Source organism: Doryrhamphus excisus, linkage group LG10 (assembly GCF_037039965.1).
Source record: "Doryrhamphus excisus strain RoL-2023G ecotype Guam linkage group LG10, RoL_Dexc_Guam_v1.1, whole genome shotgun sequence".
NCBI lineage: Eukaryota > Metazoa > Chordata > Actinopteri > Syngnathiformes > Syngnathidae > Doryrhamphus > Doryrhamphus excisus.
This window is the reverse complement of record NC_136366.1, coordinates 11,486,151-11,510,650: the sequence shown is the minus strand read 5'-3', so window position 1 is coordinate 11,510,650 and position 24,500 is coordinate 11,486,151. Positions and strand designations below refer to the sequence as shown.

At 46.4% G+C, this 24,500-nt stretch overlaps 1 protein-coding gene across 9 annotated transcripts in view; it reads left to right on the top strand.

Annotated features, from left to right (window-relative positions):
* The window catches only part of mast4 (microtubule associated serine/threonine kinase family member 4), a 55,916-nt gene extending 31,732 nt beyond the window's left edge, over positions 1-24,184 (top strand). For 8 of the 9 annotated variants that reach the window (XM_058064968.2, XM_058064967.2, XM_058064971.2 and 5 more), the window contains 25 exons: positions 6,709-6,797; positions 8,053-8,122; positions 9,046-9,124; positions 9,464-9,618; positions 9,687-9,762; positions 9,830-10,039; positions 10,397-10,498; positions 10,928-11,060; positions 13,639-13,700; positions 13,852-13,943; positions 14,014-14,222; positions 14,289-14,427; positions 15,696-15,828; positions 15,896-16,061; positions 16,137-16,238; positions 16,452-16,574; positions 16,656-16,765; positions 17,637-17,758; positions 17,838-18,052; positions 18,111-18,278; positions 18,336-18,565; positions 18,646-18,768; positions 18,898-19,034; positions 19,224-19,408; positions 19,476-24,184. In XM_058064968.2, coding sequence (XP_057920951.2) covers positions 6,709-6,797; positions 8,053-8,122; positions 9,046-9,124; positions 9,464-9,618; positions 9,687-9,762; positions 9,830-10,039; positions 10,397-10,498; positions 10,928-11,060; positions 13,639-13,700; positions 13,852-13,943; positions 14,014-14,222; positions 14,289-14,427; positions 15,696-15,828; positions 15,896-16,061; positions 16,137-16,238; positions 16,452-16,574; positions 16,656-16,765; positions 17,637-17,758; positions 17,838-18,052; positions 18,111-18,278; positions 18,336-18,565; positions 18,646-18,768; positions 18,898-19,034; positions 19,224-19,408; positions 19,476-22,087 — 5,842 coding nt within the window. In that variant the 3' untranslated portion in view covers positions 22,088-24,184. The remainder of the gene's footprint in view (positions 1-6,708; positions 6,798-8,052; positions 8,123-9,045; positions 9,125-9,463; positions 9,619-9,686; positions 9,763-9,829; positions 10,040-10,396; positions 10,499-10,927; positions 11,061-13,638; positions 13,701-13,851; positions 13,944-14,013; positions 14,223-14,288; positions 14,428-15,695; positions 15,829-15,895; positions 16,062-16,136; positions 16,239-16,451; positions 16,575-16,655; positions 16,766-17,636; positions 17,759-17,837; positions 18,053-18,110; positions 18,279-18,335; positions 18,566-18,645; positions 18,769-18,897; positions 19,035-19,223; positions 19,409-19,475) is intronic. The other variant, XM_058064969.2, reaches the window with a different exon arrangement.
* Positions 24,185-24,500: the final 316 nt, after the last annotated feature.

The window sequence follows — 24,500 nt, the reverse complement described above, 5'->3', positions numbered from 1 at the left end:
TAGGCTACCAACCTCCAGAAAAGCAAAGAAACAACAACAGAAAATTAATCACACTTATAAACTTCAAAAATAGCTTTACAAACCATTTTCTTAAAAACCAAAAAGGAATGACATGTTTTTAAATTTATGTTGGCATCATTCCAGAATTTAACTCCAGTGATGGAGACGCATCTCCTTTTCATACCTTTTTTAGCTTTTTGTACAGTAAATTTACAAACACCTCTGAGATTATAGGGACTCTCCTGAAATGAAAAGAACTTCTGTATTGAGTCAGGGAGCGTTTTTGATTTTGCTCTGAACATAATTTGCATTATTCTATAATAAAACAAATCGTAAAATTTCATGACATGAGAATTTAGAAAAAGTGGCTCCGTGTGAGCATAATAGTCAGCCTTATTAATGATACGTATTGCTCGTTTTTGCAGTTTTATTATTGAATTTATGGTGCTTTTAAAAGTGGATCCCCACAATTCCACACAGTAAGATATGTAGGGAACAATCAATGAATTGTAGATCAAATGCAAAGCCTTGGAATTCAATACATATCTGGATTTATAAAGGATTGCAAGTGATTTTGACATTTTCCCTTTGATATATTCAATGTGTTGTTTCCATGTTAACTTTTGATCAATGACAACCCCAAGGAATTTAGTCTCAGAAACTCTTTCAATGTCAACATTACAGATTTTCAGTTTAACATTACAATCGCTTTCATTTAGATTCCCAAAAACCATAAATTTTGTTTTCTTAATATTTAAAGATAATTTATTGACATCAAACCAAGTCTTGAGATTTTCCAGCTCCATTTCTACACAACGCAAAAGTTCCTTTAAATTCTTACCAGAGCAAAACAAATTGGTATCATCTGCAAATATTACATATCTAAAAAAACCAGTTACATTGCAGATGTCATTGATATAGAGAATGAACAATATTGGACCAATCACTGATCCTTGTGGTACACCACATGTGATCTTTCTAAGTGCTGAACTAGTGTTATTGATTTGTACACACTGGTGTCTATTACCTAAATAACTTTCCAACCAAGAATGAGCAACCCCTCGTATTCCATACATCTCTAATTTCTTCAATAACTGTCTGTGATCTATGGTATCAAAAGCCTTCTGCAGATCAATATACAGACCAATAGAACACTCACCATTTTCATTTGCATTTGATATTTCTTCTACCATTTGCATTACTGCAAATGCAGTAGTTCTACCTTCTCTGAATCCGTATTGATTTTCGCTTAATAATTTATTTTTATGAATGAAGAGATTTAATTGTTTCACAAACAATTTCTCTAAAATTTTTGAAAATTGTGGCAAAAGTGATATTGGTCTGTAATTTTCCATACAGTGTTTGTCACCATTTTTATAAATTGGGATCACTTTTGCTAACTTCATGTTGTCAGGAAAGGTCCCTTTTTGAAAAGACAGATTACAAACATAGGTCAAAGGTCTGACAATATAATCAATAACATCTTTAATAATTACTGTATCAATGGAATGGATGTCGAGTGATCTCTTATTTTTTAATTTTCTTACAATTTCAATAATGTCAGTTTCATGTACCCCACTTAGAAACATAGAACTAACACTAGTGTTAATCAAATTTTTAAACATATTTTTGTTGTCATCAGATACAGTAATCTGTTTTGCCAAAGAAGCTCCAACATCTACAAAGTAGTCATTGAACTCGTCAACAATATTTTTTAAATCATTCACTCTATCATTAACTTTATTTATAAAAAAATCAGGAAGTTCTGAATTATTATTTTTATTCTGAATGATAGAATTGATTACCTTCCAAGTTTTTTGTATATTATTTTTACTGTCCTCCAACATTTTACTGTAGTATTCCTTTTTTTGAGTTCTCATAATAGTAGTTAGTTTGTTCTTATAACGCTTATATTTTTCCTCACTATCACTAGTTCTCTGCTGTAAAAACTTTTTGTACAGTTGATTTTTCTTATTGCATGCCTTTTGCAGACCTTTTGTAATCCATGGTTTACCTTCATATTGATCTTTCACCCTACACATTTTTATAGGACAATGCTTATTATATAATTTCAAGAATACAGACAAAAATGCATCATATGCTAAATCTGGATCATCGACATAAACCTCATCCCAATTACAATTCCTAAGATCCTTCTTTAAGGCTTCAGTTCTTTCTGGTGTTTTTAATCTCCTTAATTTGCAGGGAAGTTTATTTTTATCAGTCGGACATTTAGCAATTAAATTATGCACAACTACAAAAACAGGAAGGTGGTCACTGACATCACTTATGAGCAAACCACTTGTTACTTGTTGATGAGTATTTGTAAAAATATTGTCTATAAGTGTTGCACTCTCTTTAGTTATTCGACTCGGTTTATCAATTAGGGGCCAAATACCTAAACTGAACATTGTGTTGCAAAATTCTGTTGTCATTTTATGTTCATTCCATTTCATTAAATCAATATTGAAATCACCACAAACAAAAACTTGTTTCTTATCACATACCTTACCTAAAATGTCAACCATGGAATTAACAAAGGAATCAATACAAGAGCCAGGTGTCCTATATATGCAACTCACAATAATACTTTTCAGATTCGTGGAATGAATTTCAATTGTCAGACTCTCCATGATATCATCCACAACCGTACTGTCAACCACTCTACACTGAAAGTCTTTCTGTACAAAGAGAGCCACTCCACCACCCCTTTTAGTTTTGCGGTTTACACTAAAATGATTGTATCCCTCTAATATGAAATTGGAGCCCTTTTCATTTGTCAGCCAGGTTTCACTGATGGCAATGACTTGAAAACTATGTTTTAATGATTGCAAATTTTCTTTGATTTGATCAAAATTTGCATAGAGGCTTCGACTATTTAAGTGTATAATTGAAAATCCATCCAGACCGAGTTCATTAAACAGATTTTCCGTGTAATATTTGGACCCAGGGTTCCAATCTTTATAAAAATTTGCATCTGGATCAATGTCATTCTCAAAGCTAAATGATTTATGTTCATCTGGCTTCAAAAAACTTAAGTGTGACTCCTCATATATTCTATTGAGACAGGGCTCAGCTAAATAGTTTTCATTCTCATAGAAATCATCATACTCCTGTTCTAAAGGAAAATATATTTTTTTATCTGTCATATCCCAAGTGAAAAAAGCAAATATCCACAAAAAACAGCAAAACAAAATCACAAATTTTGTACAATGTACAAAATATAATACAACTGCTCTCTATAGAGCACATGATATAACTCAAAGTAAAAAGCAACAAATTCTGTTTTCATACTTCGCACTAACTCTTTATCTTGCTTCTTTGTTCTAATAAACCAAACAAACATTTTCCAATCCTCTAAGTGTGCCATTTGCTAACCAAGCTGCACCTATTGTCACTTGTATTGTTCCAGATCTCTCAGATTCCTCACTGCAATCACCTTTGCCTGCTCTGGTGGTCCGTTTAACTTGATAAATGTTTTCCCATTTCTTGTCCATGTTGCTTGAATTTTATTTTGTTTTCTGAGTATGCGGCTATGTCTAGCTATTTCAGCATTTTTCTTTGTCAAATGCTCATTTATGTACACCCCTGTGCCCTTTAGTTTTTTTTGCCTGCCGTAGTAGTTTAATCTTATACTTTCTGTTGGTAAGCTGAACAACAATGGTTGGTTTGGCATTTTTATCCTTACGTGGAAGGCTGTGGCAGGCTGAGATGTTCTCACTGTCCAGATCAATGTTCTTACTGCTCAAAAATTTAACAACTTGTGTCTCTAGTGTGAGCAGTTCTCCAGGTGGTGCATCCTCACCTTGCTGGTCGCTGGCTGCAGCCCTGGCATAGCTGCGATGGCTTGTATCCAGCCCAGTGATGATCAGATCATTTCCCCTGGAGTACTGCTCCAAGTCATCAATCCTTTCTTCAAGCAGATGGATCTTCTGGTCTTTAAGTTTGATTGTGGCCTTCAGCTCACGGACTTCTTCCACTAGGCCCATCAGACTGGCTTGCTGCTTAACCACTTTGCTGATCTCCTCAGACATGAAATTGAGCGTTTTTTTAATCTCTTCCAGCTCTTCTGCCAACTTTTTAGTTGTTGTCGCCATGTTTTCAACCTCTTTTACAAAAGGTATGCTCCAGGAAGCTTGAAGTTCTGTTGCTGGTCACTGTGTGCTCTCAGGCCTCTTTCAATATTCACGGTCAAAAAACACCAGAACTCGTCAAATATCCTCAAAAAGTGAACCAAAAGAATACTTTATCACCAACAATGCTTTCATAGCACATGGATGGCACCAGTATTTTGGTGATTTTAAACAGATTTGCAAAGAGACTCTGACACAGGAAAATTAGTGGCAGCCATCTTGGAATTCGAAAAAAAGCTTTGAGCGAAAAAAAGCTTTGATTCATACTGGCTGCATGAATTAACATTTACCGTGTTGCATGGCGCTCTCGGCCCAGTGGATTCGGTGATGCAAAATGAGATCAGGAGTGTGGTGAACTTGGACTCGCTGCTTTATGTTCATTTCACCTATTCGGCCCTCCCGGGGATGTCGTTGTGTCACAGTGGACATTGTTGTGTGTGTGTTGCTGTGGGAGTTGAAGGACTCGCCCTTTCACGTTAAATGTCTCCTCTTGCTCCTGATTTTTTTTTTTTTGGTCTGTTGTGATATATTTTTTTGGAGAAAGTTATAGACTGGGCCGGCACGGCAATCGAGTGGTTAGCGCGCAGACCTCACAGCTAGGAGACAAGGGTTCAATTCCACCCTCGGCCATCTCTGTGTGGAGTTTGCATGTTCTGCCCGTGCATGCGTGGGTTTTCTCCGGGTACTCCGGTTTCCTCCCACATTCCAAAAACATGCTAGGTTAATTGGCCACTCCAAATTGTCCATAGGTATGAATGTGAGTGTGAATGGTTGTCTATATGTGCCCTGTGATTGGCTGGCCACCAGTCCAGGGTGTACCCCGCCTCTCGCCCGAAGACAGCTGGGATAGGCTCCAGCACCCCCTACGACCCTCGTGAGGATAAACGGTAGAAAATGAATGAATGAATGAATGAGTTCTCCTCCTATTTTGTGTGGAAGTGGTAACTTTTTGGCTTCTTATTTTGTATTTCCCCACCCTCTGTGTGGAGTTTGCATGTTCTCCCCGTGCATGCGTTTGTTTTCTCTGGGTACTCCGGTTTCCTCCCACATTCCAAAAAGGTTAATTGGCGACTCCAAATTGTCCATATGTATGAATGTGAGTGCGAATGGTTGTTTGACCAGTCCAGCGACCAGTCCAGGGTGTACCCCGCCTCTCGCCCGAAGACAGCTGGGATAGGCTCCAGCACCCCCCGCAACCCTTGTGAGGTAGAAAATGAATGAATGAATGAATGAATGAGTTATAGACTGGAAAAGCCGTTCGAGGGGGCGTCAAACAGCAGCCGGCAATGTGGAGGTGACCAATGGAGAACATTTGGGGATGAATTTAGAAAAAACGGACATGAGTTCCAGACAGTGAAGCCATGTTGAGCATCCGCAGCAACATTCCCACTACCTGCACCTGTTAATGTTTGGATGAGGAGTGCAGAGATGGAGGCTCGGTCATTTAATGTGTGGTCGTTGCTGACCTGCCTTGTTTAAAAAAAAAAAAAAAAAATGTGCAGCTCAGCAGGGCAGCCGACATGACATAGCATGTCAGAGTGGTGTGCGTGCAGCAGAGATGAAGTCTTCCTGCCTACTGGTGCATTTCTACATACAGTAAATACAGTACACACAATACATAGAGTAGCTGCACAATCACACATCAGCCCATTGTTCTTCTTTTTGATTGTGAGCGAGGGAGGATGAAGGGGCGGCGGGGCTGACGGCTGTGGCGGCGTCGTTGCTGACAGGACGCCATTGTCGCTGGGAATAAATGTCAGCATGGTGGCGTCCTCCATCAGTCAAGCTGTGCAGGGTTCAGTCTTCCTGGCTGCTCTGTTCCGCTTCACTCTTTTTTCCATGCGGTGGTCTATTTGGGACGGCACTCCATGCACACATTTGGCCCGCCACAGATGCATTTGTTTATTTTTTTTTTATGCTTCCTGTTCACCTTCACTCATGAACACCTTCTACCTGTGTAGCTTGCTGTTGACTGCTGTACCACAGATGATGGTCATGGCGTGACGTTAAATGAGGCAGGGGTGCCCGTTACAGTTGACCAAAGTCGTGCGGGTCATGTGACATCAACTGACATCAGCTGCCCCCGTGGCAAACATGAAGTGGTGAACAAACCAAACATCTCAAACTACACGCCGACATGCAACGTTCATCTTTACGTCAATACGTGATGCTACTGTATAGAAGTAGGAGAACATCATGGCTCATTTTCATGATGGTTTGCCTGGGAGGGGAGTCTTTTCACACGGCGACCAGAGTCAGCTGACATTTAAAAAAAACGGTAACGCTCACAGCTTCAGCCATGTTGTACTGAGCAGCCAGGACAGACGTGCCATACTATTGTGCTTATGAAGTCTCTTTCCCGTTCTATGGTTGTCATCACACTTTTCTGAAAATAAGCAAATGCAAAGTCAATAATTTGAGGCCGATTTGAAAGTGCAAAGTGTGGATATGATTGTGTATTCCTGCTAAATGTGTATTAGCTCGGATGTAAGCAGACTGCCAGCTAGCTTGCGTAGCGTGGGGGTTGAAGATGGCAATGTGTCGTTGTCTGATGTCTGCCGGTGTATTTCTGCAGCTGTAGGACGAGCAACAGGAAAAGTCTCATCGGAAGCGGGCAGTCGACGGGTCTACCCCGACCGCACTCACCCCTATCGTCCTTGGCGGGTAAGTGTTGTCTAAAAAATATCATTGTGCTGGGGGGGGGGAGTGTCAAAGGAAGTGGCCGCTCCTCCGGAGAGGAAGCTGGCGGCAACGGAGGGAGGTTCCGTTCAGCGCGGGGCGTTTCATTTCCTGCAATTGGGGGGCGCGTGAAGCTCTGTCGCCACTGACCTTGTTTAGTCTGCGTGGGGAGGCGGGTGGGCGGGCGGATAGGCGGACCACAGCGAACTGGACTGGGTCTGGAAAGATGCACTCGGATGCAGAAAGTCCAGATGTACCCTGGGAAGACTTAAGTGTGTGGTTTAGACGCAGTGTTGGAAGCAAAGGTAAGGAAGCAGGAGGACGACTATTAGCATTTATGTTAGCATATATATATATATATATATATATATATATATATTTTTTTTTTTTTAAAGATTAAAGACACACCTTTTTTAATCAGGCTTTTAACTAATATTTTTAAACTTTTCTTATGTTTTTATCTGTTTAGTCCTATTTTATGCTTTTAAGCTTTTAACTCCAGTATTCCCTCGGGGGGGGGGTCCTCCACACTGGGCGCTGTGTCGGGTCTGCTGAGGGGGTGCCATCCTTGGGTCCCTTCAAGCCGGCCGGCTGGGGGTTCCTCCCTTTAATGTGGGGGTCCATCCATCTGTCGGAGTCGGGGGGCCCGGGTGCTGGTCCCCCGATGGCACGGCCTGCGGCTCCTCCCAGTGTGGACGGCCCCAAAGGTGGCGTTTCCTTGATCGTCAGTGCCATGCCATGTGATTGTGTGTGTGCGTGGGTGGGTGGGTGGGTGTCTAGTATGGAGGGTGGGTGGGAGGTGCTTTCTTAGTATTTGTTTTTCCTTTTAATTGTGGTAATTGTTCAATTCTGTAAAGCACTTTATTTTGCATGTCTTTGCAGGAAACGTGCTATACAAATAAAGTTGATTTGATTTATACTGTATCTTAGCCTATTGGGAAGGCTGCCTGACTCGGTCGTCATCAGCGGCGCCATCAGCGCTGCTGTGTGTCATCTCTGCATCGCTGGTCTTTGCTGACACACGATGGCTAATTGGTGCTTTCAGAGGATCCCTGGAGGCAAATGTTTCGTCGCCTGCAGCCTTAAAAAGGACACTTTGCTAATGATGTGGTGATTCCAGCTGGCAAGGTCAAAGTGCACATCCACACTGTGGTGGCACTCAAACAGGAAACACGCAGGGCGGGACCCAAATGCAAGCTGCTCGTACCGACTCACTCGATCTGGATTTGTTTCCCCCCAGGCACCAGTCCACAGGACAGTCCCAGGAACTTCTCTCCTAGTGCCTCCGCTCATTTCTCCTTCGCACGAAGGTAAGACAAACACAAGCGACTCAGTCTGCTTACTCTACCCTCTTTCCTCCAGTAAAAGAAGGGAACGCAACAATAACCTTTCACTCTTTTCCATATGAATGCACTTGAGATTTCTTCCAAACCGATATATCACAACCATTCACATTCACATTCATACCTATGGACAATTTGGAGTCGCTAATTAACCTAGCATGTTTTTGGAATGTGGGAGGAAACCGGAGTACCCAGAGAAAACCCACGCATTCACGGGGAGAACATGCAAACTCTACACAGAGATGGCCGAGGGTGGGGAAAGACAAAATAAGAAGCCAAAAAGTTACCACTTCCACACAAAATAGGAGGAGAACTCATTCATTATTTCATTCATTTTCTACTGTTTATCCTTACGAGGGTCGTAGGTGGTGCTGGAGCCTATCCCAGCTGTCTTCGGGCGAGAGGCCGGGTACACCCTGGACTGGTGGCCAGCCAATCACAGGGCACATATAGACAAACAACCATTCACACTCACATTCAGTCCTATGGACAATTTGGAGTGGCTAATTAACCTAGCATGTTTTTGGAATGTGGGAGGATACCGGAGTACCCGGAGAAAACCCACGCATGCACGGGGAGAACATGCAAACTCCACACAGAGATGGCCGAGGGTGGAATTGAACCCTGGTCTCCTAGCTGTGAGGTCTGCGCTTTAACCACTCGACCCCCGTGCAGCCCTCCTCCTGCTGGATATATTGGAAGTTCCATTTTATGTTGTTTACCGCCATTGTGTTCCTGCCATACTTGAAAATCAATACTTTGCGCTTTCTCATGCGCTCCACATGATGAGTTTGTGCCCGACTACGTCAGCGGACGTTGTGGGTTGTTTTGTTTGCCGATCAAAGCGTTGAAAGATTGTGTCTTTGCTTGTGTGTGTGTGTGTGCGTCAGGAGCGATGGTCGCCGCTGGTCGCTGGCCTCCCTTCCCTCCTCCGGATATGGAACCAACACGCCCAGCTCCACCGTCTCTGTGAGCATATACATTAGCGTATACATCACCATCATGTTTTTTCATTTAGACACCGTTATTTATGGTATTCATTATTTATTCTGATCATTTCATATATATGATCATATATCGTCAATGTCTTTTCACCATTGATATTGTTTTTTACATGGATATATTGTATTTATCAGATCGTATTATTGATTACGGTCAGGAGGTGCTTTTATTTTTCGACGCTATGTCAGCTAATTTTGTGTGCCTGCCGCCAACAGCACGCTCATCATCATCATCATGAAAAAAAAAAATTCACACATTTTCTTTTCTTTAGTTTTCATGTTGAATATGAATTTGTTTCATTTCCAGTCGTCCTGTTCATCACAGGAGAAGCTGCACCAGCTGCCCTTCCAGCCCACGCCGGACGAGCTGCACTTCCTGTCCAAGCACTTCTGCACCGAGAGCATCTCCACCGACGAGTGTCGGCGTGCGACGGCCATGCGCCCACGCTCGCGCAGTCTCAGGTAGCCGAGCGCCGACTTGCCGTGTGAAATATCTCCGGTCTGCGTCCTCATCCCGTATCTTCTCCCAGCCCCGGGAGGTCTCCGTCCTGTTACGACCACGAGATCATCATGATGAATCACGTCTACAAGGAGCGATTCCCCAAGGTATGATCTTTCATTCGCGCGCCAGACGCCTGTCTTCTGTCTCACCTCGCTGCTTCCTTGGCGGCAGGCCACCGCCCAGATGGAGGAGAAGATCCAGGAGATCATCCGCGGGAACTCTCCGGAGAGCGTCCTCCCGCTGGCGGACGGCGTGCTCGGCTTCGCCCACCACCAGATCATCGAGCTGGCGCGCGACTGCCTGGAGAAGAGCCGCCTGGACCTCATTACGTCCAGCTACTTCTGCGAGCTCACCGACAAGCTGGAGAGGCTCGTCCTCGAGGTAGCCACCTTCTCTCTCTCTCTCTCTCTCTCTCTCTCACCCTCCTCCCTCAGCTAAAACTCCGTCAGATCATCAGATCCTCAACAATAGCACATCTCCGAGGAGCAACTCTCTCGTGACAATCATCTCTTCCAGCCTCAAAGCTGATTGGACCTGTTTTCACATTCTTACACGCATGCAACACCTCATTACATTCTTTTAAAAAATTATTTCAAACATCTAAAAAATGCATTAATCCAATTTATTTCACATAAGAATATTTGTTTTCATGTCCGTCTGTTGTTTAAAAAGCTGTTAGAAAGCTGTTAGAAAGATCTGACATCCTCCACCATCTATCTTGGCTTGTTTGTCCTGCAGTCCACAGAGCGGTCAGAGAGCGAGGAGGTCAACTTCATCCGAGATCTGGCCAAGAAGATCCTCATCGTCATAGCTCGACCCGCACGACTGCTGGAATGTCTGGTATGTCCTCTTCACGCCTCCTCGCCGCAACAACGCAGCGGGGGCGGGTCACACTGTTTTTGCTCCGTGGTGTGCATCCTTACACCAAGACATCTCATGAACGTTATTAGTGAAATCAATGAATCACCGCCATCAGCGAGCTATTTTTGATAGAAAAGTTGAGTAAAAGAAAAGGAAGAAAAATGTAGCAATAAAAGATCTTCATAGTTGGAACTTTTTCACCAACGGGACAAAGCTGACATGCTGATTCTTCTTCTACGATACTGTAGCACGTTTTTTTAGCACAAAATATCAACATGGCATTCCTTCATTTTCACTACGTATGTGGCCTTCCCAGGGAAAATATCGGCCCCCCTCCTCCCACCCCCAATAAAGACGTAAATAAATGATCAGGTATTCTATAAGCATACCGCATGTGTCTCTCTCCAGGAGTTTGACCCTGAGGAATTCTACCATCTACTGGAGGCGGCGGAGGGGCATGCCAAGGAGGGCCAGGGCATCAAGACGGACATCCCTCGTTACATCATCAGCCAGCTGGGACTGACGCGGGATCCTTTAGAAGGTTAGCAGTTCCTTTAGGGGGTTAACAAGTTCCTACTTTAGGGGGTTAACAAGTTCCTACTTTAGGGGGTTAACAAGTTCCTACTTTAGGGGGTTAGCAGTTACTACTTTAGGGGGTTAGCAGTTACTACTTTAGGGGGTTAGCAGTTACTAATTTAGGGGGTTAGCAGTTACTACTTTAGGGGGTTAGCAGTTACTACTTTAGGGGGTTAGCAGTTCCTACTTTAGGGGGTTAGCAGTTCCTACTTTAGGGGGTTAGCAGTTCCTACTTTAGGGGGTTAGCAGTTCCTACTTTAGGGGGTTAGCAGTTCCTACTTTAGGGGGTTAGCAGTTCCTACTTTAGGGGGTTAGCAGTTACTACTTAGGGGGTTAGCAGTTACTACTTTAGGGGGTTAGCAGTTACTACTTTAGGGGGTTAGCAGTTACTACTTCAGGGGGTTAGCAGTTACTACTTAGGGGGTTAGCAGTTACTACTTTAGGGGGTTAGCAGTTACTACTTCAGGGGGTTAGCAGTTACTACTTCAGGGGGTTAGCAGTTACTACTTCAGGGGGTTAGCAGTTACTCCTTTAGGGGGTTAGCAGTTACTACTTTGGGGGTTAGCAGTTACTATTTTGGGGGTTAGCAGTTACTATTTTGGGGGTTAGCAGTTACTATTTTGGGGGTTAGCAGTTACTATTTTGGGGGTTAGCAGTTATTTTGGGGGTGAGCAGTTCCTACTTTAGGGGCTTAGCAGTTCCTACTTTAGGGGCTTAGCAGTTACTACTTTAGGGGCTTAGCAGTTACTACTTTAGGGGCTTAGCAGTTACTACTTTAGGGGCTTAGCAGATACTACTTTAGGGGCTTAGCAGATACTACTTTAGGGGGTTAGCAGATACTACTTTAGGGGGTTAGCAGATACTACTTTTGGGGGTTAGCAGTTCCTTTAGGGGGTTAGCGGTTTCTGCAGCTTCTTTAGAAGGTAATAATAATAATAATAATGAATAATACATTTTATTTGCATAGCGCTTTTCAAAATACTACTTTACAGAAGAATGGAGTTGAATAAAAGCAAGTTAACAGAGTAAAAGATACATAAAAATACAACATTAATTTGTTAATACGCAGCTAAAACAAGAGTAAAAGCGGGGCACAGCAGTCGGGTATAAAATGTTTAGACATTAAAAACAGATTTAAAGAGGTGGATTTTTCGTTGTTTTTTGAAACTGGAAAGGTCGGGGCAAGCACGGAGTGAATGGGGCAAAGAGTTCCAGAGGGTGGGGGCAGCGAGAAGAACTTTGAAGTGAATGCGTTGGGGAACGGGAAGCCGGTGGAGGTTTTGGAGGACAGGGGCAATGTGTTAACGGGAGGTGAGGAGGCGGGTGGAGGTAAGCAGTTCCTTTTCGGGGTTAGCGGTTCCTGCAATTACTTTAGGAGGTTAGCACTGAGCAATGAAGACGAGACTATTGAAATGCGGCGGAGGTAAGAAGTAAGTAATGTAGTGTAGTGAACAGCTTGTGCCTAACATCAACATTCATTAGGAGTCATTAGAGAAGAATGGCCTACACACACACACACACACACCATCCTGTTCCCAAAGCAGCCAAATCGCAGAAGGGCACAGATGCTGAATGGCGTCCTCAATGTGTTTTCCGTGCAGCGGGGGTCGAATGCAACACATGGACGTCGGCGGGTTGTGGTGTAGAAAAAGATGCGTTCAGTGAGCCTTTCTCTTCTGGATCATTCTCATTTCCAGCTCATTGACATCATCTCTGTCAGCACCTTTGGGGAAAAAAATCCTCATGTCTGCTCTTTACTTTCTGCTCACATAACAACTTTACTCATGTGACGATCGCATACTCTGACACCCTCTTTCATACACAGCGTACTAAACCTGTGTACCACCGCGTAAATACACTTATCAAACCATCGTTTTACTATGACCACTTCATCTCTGACCTTTCTTATGATTTCTTCTGTGCTTCCTCCGGAACAAAAAGCAGTGCTATCATCCACAATAATACCACTTTTAAGTAATTGTAATGGTAATGGTTTTATTTCATTTGAACATGCATCAGATCACAATGCATCCCATAATCAGTTCCCAGTTCCACATGTCCAAAAGGAGTAGGAAGAAGCAAAGCTTATTAAATCCTTCCCCTCCATCTGGTACTTTTACAATCAGTAACTGTTACATTTGTTCACTTCCTGCTTTCCGTAATACAGTTTGTTTTTTGTGTGTTTTTTTTTTTATAATGTACCTCGTACCGAAGTAGGAGGTGATATGAGCATTCAAGACTCTTCATCCTTGTATTTAGCAAACATCAACTGCTTGTATTGTTTCTTGAATTGGCTCATCGTTGTGCATTGTTTGATTTCCTTACTCAATCCATTCCATAGTTTGATTCCACATACTGAAATGCTATGACTAGCATAACGTAGTCCTAGCATAGAAGTGTTTCAAATGTACTTCTTCCCTGAGATAACAGCTTGTTTGTCTTTTGTAACTTTGCAAATGTCATTGATGTACAAGTTGAATAATTTTGGTCTTGATATTGACCCCTGGGGTACTCCACACTTAATATTTAAACTTGTGTTGCAGAGATGGCGCAGCTGACCAGCTCCGACAGTGGCATCGCACACACTCCTGAAACAGACGACTGCGTAAGACACTATCCTTCCTACATAATCACCAACCTTCCTACACCACCTCCTTGCATCCTTCCTCCACTATCCTTCCACCCTTCCCGCACACGATCATGATATCATTTCTCGATGTGATATCGCTGACTGGGTGTGTTTTTCCGCTGTTGAGTGTCAGAGCCTCAGCACGGCGTTGAGGGGCAGACGCAAGCCGTGCGAGCTGGACTTCGAGATGACTAAACTCATCAGCAACGGCGCCTACGGGTGAGGAAGGCTCCGCCCCCCCTGCGGGTGGTGATTGGAAGTGGATCTGACGGTGTTTGTGTCGGGCCAGTGCCGTCTATTTGGTTCGCCACAAGGAGAGCAAGCAGCGCTTTGCCATGAAGAAGATCAACAAGCAGAACCTGATCCTGAGGAACCAGATCCAGCAGGCCTTCGTGGAACGGGATATCCTCACCTTCGCCGAGAACCCCTTTGTGGTGTCCATGTACTGCTCCTTCGAGACACGGCGCCATCTTTGCATGGTCATGGAGTACGTGGAAGGTGCGTCTTACTCCCCCCACCATGATGATGATGATGATGGTGATTATAATGTTCATGTGTGTACAGGAGGAGACTGCGCCACCCTCCTGAAGAACATGGGCCCCCTCCCTGTGGACATGGCCAGGATGTACTTTGCAGAGACGGTGCTGGCTTTGGAGTATTTGCACAACTACGGCATCGTACACAGAGACCTCAAACCTGACAAGTAAGAACTTTTTCACTCCAACTTTATTTCAAATAACAACAAAACATTGTTTTATATTTCAAAATGTTGTTGGACCAATGAGGATAAAGATTAAGTCATAGAAATATTGATATATTATTGTAAATATGATACAGTACTGCATGTGCCCAAATGAAACATTTTTGGTTTGCTAGGTGATTGTCTAGTCAAGGCCAACATATCAGCTTTACAGATGCCACGTGTGTGTATGGCCACATACGCACACACACACACACACACACACACTACTATGAGTACAGGGCATGTCCGCCCTCTAGTGGTGAGACATCTTATTGGTTTTCCAGCAAAGATGTCCTTTGTGTGCAGTAGTTGTGAGCGTATAGACCAGGGGTCTCAAACTCAATTTACCTGGGGGCCACTGGAGCTAGGGTCTGGGCAAGGCTGGGCCGCATCAGGTTTTCCAAAAAAAAAAAAAAACGCATTTATTAAAAACAGAAAAATATACAAACTTTTTCAGTGCTTTGGTTCCGATTTTCTACAATAAAAGCTCTGATAAAACATTCCACTGTTCTCAAATATCTTAATTTTTATTTTTCTGCACAAAATAAGATGAAAAATAAATAAACAAATCAAGAATAAAGAAAATCAATCAGTAATAAATAAATATAATAATAATAATAATAATAATAATAATAATAATAATAATAAAACACCAAATAATAAAAACTTAAGAAACCACATAGTTGGTGGGTAGACAAATTATTTTTTTCAGATTAAAATTAACAAAGCATTATTAGAGCTCTGTAGACATGACAAAACATGACTATGGTCACATTTATACTCTTTTTATTTACAACATATTGCGCAACTGCAGGGTCTTGAGACACATGCTAACTCGCAAACTAGAGAGCTAGCGACCTAAACGGTAGCCTTCAAGTTATTTCCTTTAAACTTAAATAGCCAAAAATCTACCACTTCCACACGGATAGAGAGGATAACTATTAACAGTTATTTAACCTTTAACATGAACATTAATCAAACGTAATAATTTTTTCTGGGTACATGATACCATACAGCATCCATATCAAACTTGCGCGGGCCGCACTAACCTTAAACTTTCATATCAAGGCGGGGGCCTCAAACTAGTGTCCTGCGGGCCACATGTGTCCCGTGGGCCGCGTGTTTGAGACCCCTGGTATAGAGTGTGTGTGTGTGTTGAATGAAATACAGTATCTGGTGTACAGTGGGGTGTATTCCACAGCTAATTTGATATCTGTGATGTTTTTCAGCTTACTGGTGACGTCGATGGGTCACATCAAGCTGACCGACTTCGGTCTGTCCAAAGTGGGCCTGATGAACATGACCACCAACCTCTACGAGGGACACATCGAGAAGGACGCCAGAGAGTTCTCTGACAAGCAGGTGACTGGAATTTACGTCTGCGTTGATGCCCTCGTCTCCCGAGCATGTTCAAGATGTTTGCTTTCAGGTGTGCGGGACGCCGGAGTACATCGCCCCAGAGGTGATCCTGAGGCAAGGCTACGGCAAGCCGGTGGACTGGTGGGCCATGGGCATCATCCTCTACGAGTTCCTGGTGGGCTGCGTGCCTTTCTTTGGCGACACGCCGGAGGAGCTGTTCGGGCAGGTCATCAGTGGTCAGTACGGTCCAAATCACCCATCCATCATCCTGAAAAAGCCAGTGGTCTTCATCTTCATCTTCATCTTTGCAGACCAGATCAACTGGCCCGAGGGAGAGGAAGCGCCGCCTCCTGATGCCCAGGAGCTCATCACTGTGCTGCTCAGACAGAACCCTCTGGAAAGAATGGGCGCAGGTACCACAATTCTTTTTGGCTCGATGCCGGCGTCGCATCAGCCGTGCTCTTTTAGCCAGAATCACCTTGGAGGAAGCTGAGGTGATGTAGGTCCTTGTGCATCATCTGGAGGTCTTCCTGCATCACCACTGACAACTTCTTCCCAGCAGGATTCTACGTCAATTCTGCCCCCGACCGTGGCCTCCTAACACTTGTACTCCCCGCCGTCTACAGGTGGCGCCGCTGAGGTGAAGCAGAACCCCTTCTTCCACAACCTGGACTGGAACGGCCTCTTGCGGCAGAAGGCCGAGTTCATCCCCCAGCTGGAGTCCGAGGACGACACCAGCTACTTTGACAGTACGCCATCTCATCATTTCATTCTTTTCCGGACCGTCTCGCCGTGACTCCAACATGCGGTCTTGGTGTCTTCTTTGTCAGCTCGCTCTGAGCGCTACCACCACCTGGAGACGGAGGAGGACGATACCAACGATGAGGACTTCAACGTGGAGCTGCGGCAGTTCTCGTCGTGTTCTCACCGCTTCTCCAAGGTCATTGTCTAAGGACACTAATATCATGTTGATGCTGTGATGGCTTGTCAACACGGCTGGGCTATCCTTGGCAGAAGGACTAAGACCTCTTCTCCTTAATCTTATTTTTTAGTATTTTCATCATTATTGATTTTAATTATTTCATTTAATTTGGGGATTCATGGTGCAGGGGAGCAAGGTTCAATACCCGGTAAAGACAAAAGTAGTTGTTGCTCTTTTGGCTGCACAGCGGTCGTGTGGTTAGCACGCAGACCTCACAGCTAGGAGACCAGGGTTCAATTCCACCCTCGGCCAACTCTGTGTAGAGTGTGCATGTTCTCCCCGTGCATGCGTGGGTTTTCTCCGGGTACTCCGGTTTCCTCCCACATTCCAAAAACATGCTAGGTTAATTGGCCACTCCAAATTGTCCATAGGTATGAATGTGAGTGTGAATGGTTGTTTGTCTATATGTGCCCTCTGATTGGCTGGCCACCAGTCCAGGGTGTACCACCCCGCCTTTCGCCCAAAGACAGCTGGGATAGGCTCCAGCACCCCTCGTGAGGAAAAGCGAATGGTTTAATTTATTTAATTATTATTTATTTTTATTTATGTCTTCATTACAGAGTTATTTAATATTTTATGGTTATACAATGTTATATTCTATATATTTAACGTGATTAATATTGATGAATTGTACATTTAGTTTAGTGTTCTATGGTTGTCATCACCTTTTCCCACTTTGCCATCACCGGTACCTTTGTGTGTAGCAAGTCAGTGTTGGGTGAAAAAAAACTACAGGAAAAGGCCAGTAAATGAGAAGAAAGGGATTTTGATAAGACCTGTCTGCCAATGCTGGTGACGGCCACACGGGGGCGTGTGTTTGTCTTTGCAGGTGTACAGCAGTCTGGATCTGAGTCGCGGACACGTGGAGGAGAAAGGAGATGCTGAGGACAAGAAGCCGGAGAGCCCGCTGACAGTGGACTCTCTCAGCTGGACTCCAGACCTGACAGAAATGTAAAGCACACGGCTTGGAAAGTCTGGAGCGGACCTTGAAGGTTCTGAGCAAGGTTCCGTCCCCACGTCTCGTCCGCAGGCCATCCCTGTCCCACTCCACCGATGGCGACTCCTTGAACCAGAGTCCTCGTCCCGCACCGCTCCCAAAGTTGGCCGTCTCAGCCGAGAGTGAAGCGGATGAATCGTCCGGCCTGGGCGACCCCAGCAAGACTTCTTCCTCCATCGGAGAGCTGCCGCGAGATGAGCCAGACGCCACCACGCCGGGGAGCACCCGCAGCGGGGCCACGCTGTCAGGTATGACATCTAGACCTGCATCTCTAGACGGGTGCCTCATCATCCTCTTGTCCTTCAGGAAGCTTCTCTGAACATCTGGACCAGCTGATGCCGAGAGGGGAGAGTCCAGACAGGGCCGGGGATCAGGGGACACTGACTGGCTCCTTGAGGCCGGAGAAGCCCAGAGTGCCCCTGAAGGTCCCCAAGTCCGTCTCCACTGGCGCCCTGTCCCTGATGATCCCCTCAGGTAAGAAGATAAAATCACTTGATGTCTCCATCGTCTCCATCATCTTTGTCCTTCCAGATTTATTTGGCGCATCTCCACTAGCCAGCCCGCTCTCCCCTTACTCGCTGTCGTCAGATCCTTCCTCTCGAGACTCCTCCCCCAGCCGAGACTCCTCCTCCCTCTTCGCCAGCGCCGCCCGCCAACCGGTGGTCATCCACAGCAGCGGCAAGAAGTTTGGCTTCACGCTGAGGGCCATCCGCGTCTACGCCTGCGACGGCGATGTCTATACTGTGTACCACATGGTGTGGGTAAGGATGCCGACACCGCACGGGGGGGGCAGTGGGTCCTGAAAAAGGTTTCACCGGGAACTTGTCTTCCTGCGTGCCAGAACGTAGAGGACGGTGGACCAGCGCAGAAGGCCGGACTCAAAGCAGGAGACCTCATCACGCACGTCAATGGCGAGCCCGTCCACGGTCTGGTCCACATGGAAGTGGTGGAGCTCCTCGTCAAGGTAAAAGTCTTTTCCTAAAAACATTATGGACACAATCCAATCCACAATGCTAACAAATGCTAGTCTTTTGCCGAAACTTCTAATCATTTTGGTGGAGAAAAAAGTTTACCAAATGCTGGCTTCCACCAGAGCGGCAGCAAGGTGTCCATCTCCACCACGCCCTTCGAGAACACGTCCATCAAGCGAGGCCCGGCTAGGAAGAACAGCTACAGGAGCAAGATGGTGCGATGTGGCAAGAAGGCCAAGAAGGAGAAGACTCCAGAGAGGTAGGAAGTTCTCCATGAGCCATCTCCATCTAGATAACATTGTCAGATGGCCGTCATTCATCAGCTGGTGGGAGAAGCGATGGCACGAATTAATTGATTTGACTTCGGAATTGGATTAACTTCCTGTGGCGTGAGAAGGCCTGGTGATTTATTTTCCACCTTCCATGTTGAACTTGTGTGTTTTTCCAGGCGCCGTTCTCTTTTCCGGCGCTTCGCAATGCAGCCGTCACCGCTGCTACACACCAGCCGTAGCTTCACCTCCCTCAACCACTCGCTTTCATCCGGTGAGAGTCTACCCGGGTCGCCCACCCACAGCTTGTCCCCGCGCTCACCCACCGCCGCCTTCCGCACCGCCCCCGACTTCGCGCCTTCAGGTGAGCCGGCTCTTCTTTGCGGTCGCGTGTGTATGTCCTCAACTGACGTTTCCTGGTGGACTTCCAGGTGGCAACTCCTCCCAGAGCAGCTCCCCCAGTTCCAGCGCCCCCAACTCTCCCGCGGGCTCGGCCCACATCCGGCCCAGCACCCTCCACGGCCTGGGCCCCAAGCTGCCAGGGCAGAGGCTCCGCCAGGGGCGCCGCAAGTCCGCCGGGAGCATTCCTCTGTCTCCACTGGCCCGCACACCGTCGCCCACCCCCCAGCCCCCGTCACCCCAGCGCTCGCCGTCCCCGCTGCTCGGCGGACACTCGGTGTCCATTTCCAAAAGCGCCCAAGCCTTCCCCGCCAAGATACACTCCCCGCCCACCATCATCCGCCACATTGTCCGCCCTAAAAGTGCAGAGCCGCCGCGCTCGCCCCTCCTCAAACGGGTGCAGTCCGAGGAGAAGCTGTCCCCTTCCTACGCCGGCGACAAAAAGCACCTTTGTGCCCGGAAGCACAGCCTGGAGGTCACTCAGGAGGAGGTGCAAGATCAGGAGGCTGGCGATGACGGGGTGCCCATCGTGGAGGGGAGCGCTTGCGAGCCCCCGACGGCGATCCCACGTGTGCGTCCTGTGGAGCAGGGCTGCTTGAAGAGGCCGGTGGCCCGCAGGGATGGGCGGCAGGACTCTGCGGAGGAGGCTGACGAGGCGAAGAGGAGACAAGACTCCCTGCCGGAGTCGGATTCATCCGTTTGTGACGAGCGCAAAGCTTGCCCCGAGTCCGCCAGCGTCGCCCTCATAGACGTCCTCTATAAGAAACTCAGCAGCCGCGCTTTGGACGGCACCAGTGACTCGTCGGCCAGCAGTGGCGACGGCGAGTGGACGCATCCTCGACAGGACCTCAAAGCCCCCAACACGGACTTCACCAGGAAGAGGCTCTCATTTGAGGAGCGAGAAGACTTTGTGTGTCGCCTCTCTCCCGGCATCCACGACAACCTCCATTTTGGTCCCTCCAGGTCCAAAAGCCTCCAGCTGGGTGCAGCGTCTCATGAGCATATGAAGGCTGCACTGGGCGGTGTCCACTCGGCCCCGGAAGGTCTGGCTCCCAAGATTTTCTCCGGTCGGGGAGAAAGCGCTGTAGAGAAGCTGCAGCTCATCTCTTCGGGCGAATGTCCTCTGAGAAAGACGTCCTCTGACTACAAACTGGAAGGACGCCACATGTCCTCTCTCAAGCCTCTGGAGGGAACTCTGGATATTGGCCTGCTGTCTGGGCCCAGGATGTCCAAAACGGACTCTTGTTTGTCCAAAATGGCCGAGTGCAAGATGGCGTCTCCTCCCATTTGGCTTCAGAACGCCACTGAGCGACTGATGAAAGCTCCAGAGAAACCCAAAAGCCCCCTGAGCTGCCCCCTGAGCTGCCCCCCGAGCACCGACACCTCCCCAAAGATGTTCCCCAAAGAGCTCTCACTCGCTGAGACCAGACACGACGGCTCTAGCTCGGCGGTGAAACAGGAGAGCAGAATGTGCATGAAGGTCACGTCATCCCGACACAGCTCCCACTTCTCCTGTGGGAAGACGCCCTCCATCCGAGAGGTCAGCAATGAAGACCAGGAGGATGAAGACCAGGAGGTACCGGCCACTGAAAGTCCAGAGTCGTCAGAGAAATCTGGTCAAGCTGGTTCTGCTGCAAAGGGAGCACTGCAAACATCTCACATGAACTGCTCAGATGTTGCTGGCACACCATCAACGTCTGCTTCTGGACCAGAGCCCCATACTTGCAGCTCAACCTCAGCAGCTCAGAACTTTCCAGCTCATCAAGACCGCGATGACTCGGCCTTGAAGGATGGGATTGGCATCCAAGGAGTTCCAAAGAGAGAACTGTGCATGGTGTCTCCAGGCAGCGTGCTGGTGTCCAAGGAAGACCGCCCTCTGTCGGACCATCCGGAAACGGAAGGTGGTTCCAAGATGGTTCCAGAAGAAAAGATCCAGCAGGTTCCAGAACACTGGACCCCTGCAAAGCAAGAGGGCATCACAGTGAACACCATAACATCAGCACGCTCAGCGGCGCCCCAGCTGCCGATCACGGGGGCCCTGCGGGACCACCAAACCCCAGTCGCTAAGGACCTTCCCAATCCCAAACTCTTACTTCCAGAATCTTCTGGAGATGCTCTGAACTCAAAACAGAGTGATGCTACGTTGCCCTCTGGGGGCGTTCACCTGGAAAACTGTGTGCAGGCTCCGCCCCCCAGCGCCAGGCAAGCGGAACCCAAATCAGTAGCAGCCAGCCCTCCTGTGGTCAAGGACAGCACAGAATCCAAGTCCAAAGCCCGGGCGGCACCACCTCACAAGCCATCCGGGGGACCGCCCAAACATAAAGACCCCTCTCCCAAGAAACAGCCCCTGCTCATGAAGGACTCCAAAGAGTCCAAAGACTCCAAACCTAAACGCACAACGTCACCGCATACCCAGTCTGGACCCGAGGCGGCAAACGCCTCAGCGGCCCGCCTCTCCGAGTCTGCAGACGCCGCCCCGAGGGGGCTGCCCCCCGACAAGGCGTCTAAGCATGCAGAGAAGAAGAAACAGGAGGCTGCCTCTGCGCCGAGGAGCGCTAAACGGGATGCATCCCGGGGCGGCGTCACGGACAAAGACCCCGGCAAAGGGAAGACGGCACGAGCGACTTCCTGTCCCAAAAAGTAACATTTCATGCAGACTTTTATTTTAGCAAGCATCTTCATGCCTTTTTTCCTTTGGACGACCGGACAAGCTGTTACGCGTCATCACCAACGTGGAGGGGCTCCGCCCCCAGGGTGCCATAAAGCTTTCTTTCCAATTGCACTCGTCCTTTTAATGCAGTAGAGCCATGTTGCGTACGTAAACGCCGCAAGCTACTTCCTGTGCACGCAGCGACATGGTCACGGCTGGCGCGCCCTCCAACGACCAGCCTGGGTTTTGACCACATTCCTGGGACGGGCGGGCGGCGGAAATAAAAACACTCGCGGGCTCACGAGGTGTTGCTTTATTTGTCTTCTAGTCCTACGCTCACCTGGAGGAGGGAAAATGTAGCATTTCCCTGGAAAACCGAGGCTGAGAATGTGCTTATTAATGTCCACGGTGTGCACTACCGATGCGCTTTTCGGGAATGAATGACGCCCCCCACCCCCCTCCCCTTGGGGAGAACCCGCTGGTGGAAAAAGACCTCACATGACTTCACAGTACCAAGGAGTATTAGAGACACTGACAAGAAAAAACATCAGAAAAATGGCGGAGTTTGGAAAAGTCGAGTTGGAAAGTTCAGAGACTGAAGTTGCAATGCTGTGATTGGGACGCCATGACAACCATCGCATACCATAATACGCATCATCCATTGTACCGTTACCATAATAATACGCATCATCCATCGTAGCGTGACCGTAATACGTATCGTCCATTGTACCGTTACCATAATACGCATCATCCATCGTACCGTGACCATCATACGCATCGTCCATCGCACCATGACCATCATACGCATCGTCCATTGTACCGTTACCATCATGCGCATCGCCCATCATACCGTTACCATCATACGCATCATCCATCGTACCGTTACCATAATACGCATCGTCCATCGTACCGTTACCATAATACGCATCATCCATCGTACCGTTACCATAATACGCATCGTCCATCGTACCGTTACCGTAATACGCATCGTCCATCGTACCGCTACCATAATACGCATCGTCCCTCCTACCGTTACCGTAATACGCATCGTCCATCGTACCGTTACCGTAATACGCATCGTCCATCGTACCGTTACCGTAATACGCATCAACCATCGTACCGTTACCGTAATACGCATCAACCATCGTACCATTACTATACCATCCATCTTACCTTTTCTTGTTAACCGTTTCTTTTTTTGTCCATAAAAAAAAAACATTTTTTTCTTGAAAGATTGGACTTTTTTTTTCCATAAAATGATTTTTGTAGGATTCCCTTCCCACTTTGTGTGGGTTCTTGGAGAAAGACCACCTATAAAAGCATATTGCTGTTTTATTTGTTAACATGACATGAATTGCAATTTTATTTTGTCGGTAAAGCAACTTTTTTTTTTTTTTGAGTGATTTTGCAATGTTTTCAATGGAAAACATTTTTTTTTTAGGATTGCAACTTTGCTCCCTGAATTCTTTATTCTGGCGAAAAGCATTCTCATAAGGATGCGACCTGAAATACATTCCTGGTGAAATGACAAGGTTATTATTATCTGACGAATGGCATCCAATGGCGAAGCTGACATGTTTGCTTCTCATAATGATGAATTATGAGAAGAAAAAGCGGTATAAAGGTATAATGACATTCCGAGAGACTGTGGTTGTCAGGGTTGCTAATACTCCTTGCTTTGAAGTCATTTTTCAGTTCTGAGGCCGTTTTGTCTTTGTCAACTGAAGCTTCTTCCAGCGTGGAAGCGACTGATTGTGGATTTTGTGGTGATTGTTGAAGAAGAAGAAAAGCACCTTAGAAATAACGGAGGAAGGCGTGTTGAAGGAACATTGCTTGTTTGTTTGGCAGGCGTGTACATTTTGTATAGCGTTTATTTTGCCAAATCTATGTTGTGTGTCAACTGATGTTGGTCGTCGTCGTCGTGTGAGCAGGCCGTGACGTCCAAGACCTTTTCCAGAGTTCTCGGGTGTGGTAGGGTGTCTCCGGTGTGGTGGTCTTGTTTCCACTGTGCAAACACTAACTAGCGTTAGACGGGGATGTTTCTTCTTTTTGTCTTTTTAGAAAATGTGCAATAAAAATGTGTGTGTTTTGTTTGTTTGAGTTTTGTATTTTGCCCAAGAAAAGCTCTATGGATGTCATAGATGTTGTATATTAAAGCAAAGAGATATTTATATACTTCTAATGTTGCGTAATAGTGAGAATAAAAACAAATGATGACGTCCTTTGTCTTTGCGTTTTGTTCGTTATAGAAGAGGCGTAGTGACGCACCGCAGCCACCAGGGGGCGGTGTTGCTCCTCATGTGAGTATAGGCGACACTCAACCGATCCGATACTGATACTCGATACATGAATATGTACTTCGTGTATGGCAAATTACAAAAAAATAGATTTAATGTTGTAGCATAAT